The 9,574-nt window shown below is 36.9% G+C and overlaps 1 protein-coding gene and 1 long non-coding RNA gene across 2 annotated transcripts; one reads left to right on the forward strand and one right to left on the reverse strand.

The window, feature by feature from the left end:
• Positions 1-1,270: 1,270 nt before the first annotated feature.
• LOC129431820 (GTPase IMAP family member 8) lies at positions 1,271-8,700 on the forward strand. The gene is made up of 5 exons (XM_055189896.2): positions 1,271-1,552; positions 3,096-3,791; positions 3,864-4,580; positions 6,550-7,248; positions 7,616-8,700. The coding sequence occupies exons 1-5, from the start codon at positions 1,522-1,524 to the stop codon at positions 8,395-8,397; spliced, it is 2,925 nt and encodes a 974-aa protein (XP_055045871.2). The 5' UTR covers positions 1,271-1,521; the 3' UTR covers positions 8,398-8,700.
• LOC141352225 (uncharacterized) lies at positions 6,845-9,500 on the reverse strand. Its single transcript, XR_012359914.1, has 3 exons — positions 9,103-9,500; positions 8,536-8,596; positions 6,845-6,980 (listed from the first exon to the last, which is right to left on the reverse strand). It is a non-coding gene; the product is annotated as an uncharacterized lncRNA (long non-coding RNA).
• Positions 9,501-9,574: the final 74 nt, after the last annotated feature.

Below are 9,574 nucleotides of genomic sequence, written 5' to 3' on the forward strand. Positions count from 1 at the left end.
CAAGCCATCATAAAAAAGCTAGTGATAACTGGGAAAAAACCTTTAACCTCCTTTGGATGTCCACATATGTGGACATGTAATCTTTTTAATGCACCATAATACTTAATTCTGGGTAACTGTTTAACACAAACACTACACTGCCTAATGTTCTTAGAAAACAATTTGGCTATTATATTTATTGGTCCTTCCTAACCCCAAAATGGCTGGTAGAAATCTGGAAAAAAAAACATAAACCAAAACCCGGGTCTTAGGAGGTAAAACCCTGTCTCACCTTCCCTCTCCATTCTGTCCACGTCATCAAGATGTGCAAGTAACCGAAACTCGTAATCATTTCATAGGCTTATTTTTTTGGAAAGTCCTACTTACATCCTTTGTCTCCTCAGGACTCTGCTGACTTTAGTTTCATGTTGCCTTTCCAACTTTCTTCATTATTGCTGATTCTTTGATCTCCTGTCTTATGGAGGTTCTGAAGAAGCTCCTTATCTGTGTTTTCCTGTTTGTTTGGTTGTATTTCGTCATTTACTTTGTTGTCGTCTTGTCAGTTTAAGCCTTAACTGTTTGTCTGGTTTTTGAACATTGCCCTTCTTTTTTGGTCAGATCAATCTTCAGTAGGACGCTCCCTGAAAACAATGACAAAAATATAGTAACAACTGATAAAAAGTACTGTTTGACTAGCAAACCCTCAGATTTCAAATATGCTGGCTTTCGTTTTTCCACCTGACAGTGTTTTTCCTTCGTCCTATCATTTTTATACGTTCCCAGCTCTCTGCCCCATTTCCTTGTTGTGTTATCAAATTTATTCCTTTGTACTGTTCATCTCCACATAATGCATTAGTCTTTTGTGGCACTTTTCTATTTTTTGTGTGCATTTATCAGAATTGAAGTTTTTAATTTTTTTCTCAGTCTCCTCTTTTAGTCTTTCTTAGTTTTTTTTTTTGCATGACTGGAAAAAATGCTTTTTGTCTCTTGACTGCATGTATGCAGTAAAACAGATTACTAGATTCCTTTATATAGGCCATATGAACATAAAAACACATTGCAAAGTAATTACATTGAAATCTATCTCCCTTCCTCTAATCTTAAGATTAGATAACAGAAATTAACATTTCATTGATCAGTAAACAGCTGCATGTCTTTAAGGGATTTAAATGTTTCAAATATTCACCCAGATGAAGGTCCAAAACTATTTAGCGCCGTCATGTATTATTGCAGGCTATGATTTTTTGTATTTTTATATTCTCAAATGGCACATGAACATTTTTATTTCCATTTGAGGGAGTGGCATTCATTTATGTTATGGATCGGTTTATTACAGTGCAAACTTTAGACTCATAAAACAGGTCGACATAACACATTGTTCCAAAACACACCTAACTATAGTTTGCTAAGACTCAGTACTGGCCATTCCTGGCATGAAAACTACAATAATGATCTGTGAAATACATAAGATCTCATATGTAAGCTACTGCTAAAAATAATTAGCATTTTGATCATTGGAATAAAACACTGATATGTCTCATTATGGCATTAAAAAGATGTTCTCATAATGAAAGTAAGTGATTTATTTTTAAAATTTATTTTTGACTTGATAAGCTATAATGTTTGATGTTGGGAGAAAGAAAGAGTATTGAAAGTCTGAAAATCAGTTCATTTTTTTAACCTCTTTACTGTCACCCACCCCTTTTAAGTGTGTGGGGGGAATTTGATGTGCACCTTCAAATTAATATAACACTGGCATTTTTTTGTCTAGAAGCCTAATCTTGGTCTTGTTTTAAAGAAGACAAGTTAAGGTTTTTCACTGAAGTGTCTGCATATGAAATTTATTTTAATAAATAAAAATAATTTCATTTATAAATAAAACTATAAAAATGTAAATATTTCAAAAAAGAAATAATGCAAAAATGAAGCCATAAGTCTCAAGTAGTTGTGATTCAAATTTCAATGTAAAATCACAAAAAATGAGGTTTGTGTCACTTTTTTTGTCGTTTTACCAACAATAGCCACTAGGTGTCAACGGTTTGCTGGATACTCTAGCCGCAAATTAATAAATTACTGTCACTGCATTATTATTACTGCTAAAACGTTTTGAAATATGAAAACTACACTCTTGGAGCTTTCCAATGATATAAAGTTTGTCAACATTTTTGAAGATTTATAATATGATATTAGAATTATGAATATATAAAATGAATATGCATTCCTATGGGGGGTGGGGTCATGTAACTAAAAACTGTCACTAAATTATTTCTATCATCAGATGACCTTGAAATATGAAAACTACATTCTGAGAGCTTTCCAGTGATATATAGTTTATCAAGATTTTTTAGGTTTAGAGCAGGGGTTTAGTGTTATAAATATGTAAAATCAAATTGGGCCTACATGTGGGCCCGTGACATTTTAAAAACTGAGTCTCACTACATCATAATTCTTCCAAAATGGTGAGGATATATGAAAACTACTCTGTTAGAGCTTTCAAGTGATATATAGTTTGTCATTTTTGGATAAGAATTCACACGCAAAACACTGAAGTAAACGTAGGCGTCCCACTAGTGGGGCAGTGATATTTAGTAGGATATGAATGTTTTGAGGCACACTCTCCTCATAAATGAATCAATTACTCTCTCTACATAATTTATTTTATAAAAACTGCTATAATGTGTATTCTAGAGGCTTAGACCTTTCCAACAATATATAGTTTGTTGTGATAGATTAAAATGTACGTCAAAAATATTGAAGTAAACTCAGGTGTCCCGTATACAGGGGAGGCGACAGTTAAGGGTTAACTTAAGATGATCAAGTACTGTAAACTGTGATGTTGTTTGGAGGAGTCACAGTTTAATAAGTTACTTTTTAAAGTGAGCACTTATGTGGTTTTTAGTTATATCTCCTATTTTAAAGTACATCACCAACCACACATGATTTTAGGTTATAATTTAAATATCACATTTTCAGTCTGGTCCTTGCTTGAAATATGAATCTATTGTAAGCTATTGTTTAAGGAAAAGAAACATCTATTTCTGTATGTATTTTGAAGAAAAAAACTTCATGTTAATCTAAGCTGCACATAATAATATATCAGACTTGTCCATTATTAGGTGATGTGCACTGTCTGTCCGAATTGAGGATCGTCCTTCTCGGAGGCCGAAATTCTGGAAAGAGCCTTGTGGGAAACACAATCTTAAACCAAGAAGCGTTCATCCTCCAGGAGCGAACCACATGTCTGAAAAGAGAAGTTGAGGTTCAAGGAAGAAATGTCATTGTGGTGGACACCCCAGGCTGGTGGTGTGACTTCACAGCAAAAGAGACACCTGAGCTGGTCAGGACAGAAATCAGACGCAGCGTCTACCTGAGTCTCCCGGGTCCTCACATCTTCCTCCTGGTGGTTAAAACAGACTCCCTGTTCATAGAAAAGCGCAGGAGAGCCATAGAAGAGCATTTAGAGCTCCTTGGAGAGAAGGTGTGGGGTCACACTCTGGTTGTGTTCACGAAGGGCAAAAACTCTGGAGATAAATCATTTGAGGATCATGTTAAGGCATCTGGTAAACCGCTGCAATGGCTCCTGGAGAAGTGCAGTGGAAGGTTTCAGTTTTTTGATATCCACAAAACACGCAATGATACCCAGGTAATGGAACTAATGGGGAAAATCACTCAAATAGTGGAAAGAAATGAAAGATATCATTTTGAAATGGACATAAGGACTTTACAAGAGATGGAGCTAAGAAAAAGAGAAGTGGAGCTCAAGGCTCACCAAAGATTGATCAGGATACAGAATCAAAGAGCCAACGTAAAAGGTGAGTATACTGCATTGCTAACCTTTATTTTATTGTACTGTAAAATCACTCCCTCTCTCTTTTTCCTCCAAGCACGCTCTTATTATCCCAAAAACATTCGACTTGTCTTGCTCGGAGCAAAGGGGTCAGGGAAGAGCTCGACAGGAAACAGCATTCTAGCAGCAGGAAGTGACCGAAGGTTTACACACAAAAAGCGAACCACGCAATGTATGATAAAAACATGCACAATTGCAGAAAGACAGCTGACACTGGTGGACACACCTGGTTGGTGGATGAACTACTTGACCCAGGACTCTACAGCTTTTGACAAACAAGAAATAGTCAACAGCATATACCTCTGTCCACCCGGTCCCCATGCTTTTATTTTGGTGGTGCGGGTTGACAGGTCATTCACAGAAATCTACAGAAGGGCCACTGAAGAGCACTTGGAGCTTATAAGTAAGGAGATCTGGAGACATGTTATGCTGCTTTTTACCTATGGTGACTGGCTCGGTGACACAACCATTGAGCAGCACATAGAGAGCGAAGGAAAGGCGCTTCAGTGGCTTGTGGAGAGATGTGGAAATCGCTATCATGTTCTGAACAACAAAAGTCCTGGTAATAAGGTTCAGATGGTAGAGCTGCTGGAGAAGATAGAGGACATGATGGCGGGGACTGGTGTGAGCCATTTTAAAATAGACGAGAGTATTTTTAAAGAGCTTAAAAGGAGAAAGCAAGAAGAGGCAAACAGGGTAAAACTGCGGCGTGAGAATGTGCAGAGAAAAAGACAAAGCTTGAACACTTTCAAGGGTATGATACAGTAAGAACTTTAGGTATAGACATCCAACATCTTTAAATAAGTTGAAACAAAATGCTGAGAGATAACTGTCCAAAAGCAGTGTTTTATGCACTCTCGGAAGAAAGGTACAAAAGTTGTTCCTTTTTGTCACTGGGATGGTACCTTTTAAAATGGTCCTAATATACCATTTAGGTACAGATGTGTATCTTTAAGGTCCCAGTCTGTACCTTGTAGGTACAAAAGTGTGTTTTTTAAAAAGGTACCGCCCAGTGACAACTTTTGTACTTTCATTCACCTTTATTCTGAAAGTGTGTTAAAGAGCACCTATTTTCAGATTCATGATTTACACATCATTTGGTGTGTAAGTGTGTATTACCACCATGTCATCCAAAATGTCTTTCTTTGTTCAGTCGAGAGGAAATTGTGTTTTTTGAGGAGAGCATTCCAGGATTGTCAACGAACACCACGAACCACTCGGTGAGTAGCACAGTTTTGAAAATGAACGTTAAGTGTTGTTTTAATGACATGTTTGTGCATGGCCATTGACTTCCATTCTGAAGCAGGCAAGAGACGCTTCTAAACGAGTCAAAAACTCAAGACACGACCCATTGTCAAAATTTCTGTGTCCATCACTGTAGTTCATCCAAAACAAACCAGAAATGAGACTCAAAGTGTTAAATACCGGAATTATCCTTTAAGTGTTGAGTTAAGTGTTAAGTTTTGGGGTCCATTAAAGTCCATTAAAATGAAAAAAATCCTGGAATGTTATCCTTAAAAAACACAATTTTTTCACGACAAGGAAAGACATCAACATTTTGGATGACATGGTGGTGAGTAAATTATCTGGGTTTTTTTAAGAAAATGGACGAATCTTTTAACGATATGCAAAAGGTACAAATCCCAAAGTAAACAATGATACAAGTCACCATCTCCAACTCTTTTCTTGGACTACAACAAACACACGGATTGTAGGCAGCCGGTTACTTCTTGGGCCTGTTGACGTGGACATGACGTTCTTTATCATAATTCCACCCGCTTTTGACTCACAGCCTGTAAGTAGTCCATGTTTTCATATTTAAAGAATCTACTAGAATTTGCTCATCTGCATTTTCTGGATCAGATTCGGCTCTTATTGATAAGGTAGTAAAGACGATATTAAAGGAAAACACCACCGTTTTCAATATTTTACTATGTTCTTACCTCAACTTAGACAAATTAATACGTACCTCTCTTTTCTCAATGCGTGCACTTAATCATTGTACAGCGTGTCGTGAATGTGTTAGCATTTAGCCTAGCCCCATTCATTCCTTAGGATCCAAACAGGGATGAATTTAGAATCCACCAAACACTTTCCTTTTTTAAAGAGTAAGTATGGTGGTGCCATAAAACGTGGCAATTTTTTAAGAGGATAAAAATGAGAACTACATTGAATTGCGGAAGAGCACTTAGTATGCAGCACTTTGAACTTCGACCTCCTGTCAGCATTGCATTTGGAGCTAATCTTCCAAATACGGTAAGGAGCGTCACATTTCCAGCTGACGACAGAGCTATTCAGGCCAATCACAATGTACTGGTTAGCTGGCCAATCGGAAGACACTACGCTTTTCAGAATTATGAGCTTTGTACAAAATCAAAGCATTTCAGAAAGGCAGGGCATAGAGGAGCAGCAATTATGTAAGGTATGTGGAAAATTATGCAAACAAATCATCCAAACACATTGTATTACGGCAAATATAATAATAACACAAAATATATAGCAATGTAATAGGTGCTCTTTAAGTAAATATTGATCTAAATCCCCAACCTTTGCATAATTTTGCAAAAAAAACATGTGTTACAGTAAGGCACCAAACGTTCAAGCAGGGCCAATGCATACATGTTTAAAAAAAAAAACAGCTACTTAAACAAAGACTCAAACGTTGTTGTATTGTATTAAACCTGGAACATTCCTTTAACAGTAAAATGTATTTCTTTTACCAGGACATATACCACTACCCAAAGTCATTCGAGTCATTCTCCTGGGTGGGAAACATTCTGGCAAGACCTCTGCTTCCAGATGCATTTTGGGTAATGAGGTAAAAGAGACTGACAGCCAAAATCTCATTAGGGGTTCTGCTATAATCTATAAGAAAAAAGTCGAAGTTGTGGACACACCAGGCTGGACGACCGAATGTCCAGATTCAGAGTTTAACAAGGAACTTCTCAATAACACTGCGACCTGTGTCCTACTGCTGGTGGTCAACGCCAGCTTCTCATTTACATTCAAGAACCTGAGAGCAGCTGAAGGACATTTGCAAGCTCTGGGTGACAAAGCATGGAGCAGCACCATTGTGTTGTTTACATATGGAGACTGGCTTGACGATGTAAGCGTGGAGCAGTACATTGAAAGTGAGGGAGATGCGCTCCAAACGCTGGTGGAGAAATGTGGAAACAGATATCATGTTTTTAACAACAAAATGAAAGATGGCTGCACTCAGGTCGCACAGCTGATGCAGAAGATAGATGAGATGATGTTAGAGAAGATGCTTAACAGTGCTGTCAACAAAGAGAGAATTGAACGACCTTTGGTGGATGGTGAATTACAGTTTGATAGAAAGATACAGATGGGAGAAACACTGATAACTCCTAGCTGCTCAATAACTCCTAGCTGCTCTTCTACAAAGAATAACCCAGATCTTGGTAGGTTTTCAGATGTACACTAGTTAGAGTATAATTTCATAACAGCAAGATTTATTACGTTTCTAGATTACTTACAAGGTAATATAATACACTGACACTGATAATGGTATGGATGTTTAAAGGCGGAGTCCATGATGTTTGAAAGCCAATGTTGATATTTGAAATCACCTAAACAAACACGCCCCTACCCCAATAGAATCTGGACCTTCTGTTGATAGACCCGCCCCACACATACGCAACCCGGCATTTGATTTGATTTGATTGGCTATAAGTGTGTTTTGGTAGTCGGCCCGTCTCCTTTTCCAACACGTTTTTCAAACATCGTGGACTCCGCCTTTAATGTTGTTTCAATGTTTTTACATTCCAGGAGAGACTGGGTTCTCCAGACCTTTGCTGACTGAAACTTTTGGTGATCTAACAATGAGATCCAGGCTTTTACAAAGTGAAAATCAAGCGTTGGGTTGTCGAAGTATCCAATTACATAATGGGAATTTATCACAAAGTACCACTGGTCAAAGACTGATAGTGGTGCTCAACACCTCTGAATGGCTTCACCAAAATGATCCATTTATTGGTGTGAATAGAAGCGAAAGACCTGAACTACCCTCTCTATCTGTGCTCAATGTTACACCAGATGACCAACGAAGACATGAATTACGAACGCTAAGAACCGAATCACAGGAGGGAAGGCTTTTTGAGTGGCCCCGTCTTCAGTGGAGATGTACGCATTACACAGCTCGAACTGCAAAAGAAAGAGCGTTTGTGGATTTTGTCCAAACAGGAAGTCTCCAGAGCTTAATTGACCAATGGGGTGATAGTAACATTAAAGAGCTAGAGGAATTCATAGACTCTTATTTTGAAATGGTGTGGCAGGAAACTGTAAAAGAGGTTAAGGTAGAGGAATGCAGTAACACAAGCCCAATCAATTGTGAAGTGTCAGGCATCACAGAGACGGGTTTAAAATATCTGGCCTCGATGGACAGGAAACTATCAAAACTCGACATCCTGGAAGACGTTCAAAAAGACTTGAAGGCGCTGAAGCAAAACCTTAAACACTTTAATCAGATATTACAGGAACTGAGAGACAGGAGTAAAGAAGCCGGTCTATACAATCAAACGTCTGAGGCAAAAGAGTCAGATGCACAATGACCAGAACTGTGTCAAATATAGATAAATAATAGTCAATATATCATTACTTCTGTCATGACTATTACTATTCTCTGTACATGTCTAGAATATAAAGAAAGAAAGGCAAGGTGTGAAATGTCAGGGTTGACTGCAGAATACCTGGGCATACTGTGTGCATATCAATCCACATGTTGAGAGTCTTTAGGGATCCTATTTTGTTCTGTAATAAAAACGCATAAAACATACCAATGAATAAATGACACATGTTGTGTTTAAATAATGAAGTAAACTGACATCACAAACAAAAAATGAATTTTTTTTAAACATGCAAGTGAAGTGTCTCTTTTATGAATTTGAAACATATATTTTTGTACTACTAAAGCACTTTTTTGGGAATTAAGGGCATTTTCAAAACCTGCCATCTTAATATGCATTTGTTTATTTAATAAGCTTGTGAAGGATATAATTATAGCCACAAATGTAAACATTATGCCAATAATCACAGACATGAAAACCAACTTCACAACAGTCCATTGCATCCATTGTTTTCAATTTAGCATCATCACTAACTTCACAAAAAATTCACAAAACACTGTGGTGAGTTACAATTATATTTGCAAGTTGAACACTCTTCCTGTAATGTGTTAGTTTTTGCCTTTTAAGATAATATAGTCCTTAGTAATAAATTAATATCATGAATGAAACCAGATGAAAGGTAGGCCTAACCTTACAAGCCTCCGACACTGTATAATAGATTAGTCATTCTTAAATTAAAGATGATCGGAAACAAACTTTAAAGACAGCAAAAACAAACGTAACTGATTATCTTAACACCCTTTCTACACGGCATGTCTAGGTTTAAACAAATACTATAAAAACTTTTAACAGTAGAGGTCAGTCTACTCAAAGGTCTAATCCGATTTAGCTGTATTTCCGGTTTAAGAAAGCAAAATAAAAGTACAATTTTACAAGCTTATTTTTATTCCTAACCTTAGAGCAAATATGGATAGTTGTTAAAGACGTTTGAATAATATAAAATAATAGGCTATAATAAAGCACAGTTTACAAAATATGTCTAAATAGTGAACTTAAAATTAAAAACATCAAACTGTGTCTCCACCTAATGGCCGAACATTGTGTTTAAGCTTTTAATATTACAGTATTACAATATTACAGTCCGACATACACAAGTTTTTTT

Source organism: Misgurnus anguillicaudatus, chromosome 1, assembly GCF_027580225.2.
Source record: "Misgurnus anguillicaudatus chromosome 1, ASM2758022v2, whole genome shotgun sequence".
Classification (NCBI taxonomy): Eukaryota; Metazoa; Chordata; class Actinopteri; order Cypriniformes; family Cobitidae; genus Misgurnus; species Misgurnus anguillicaudatus.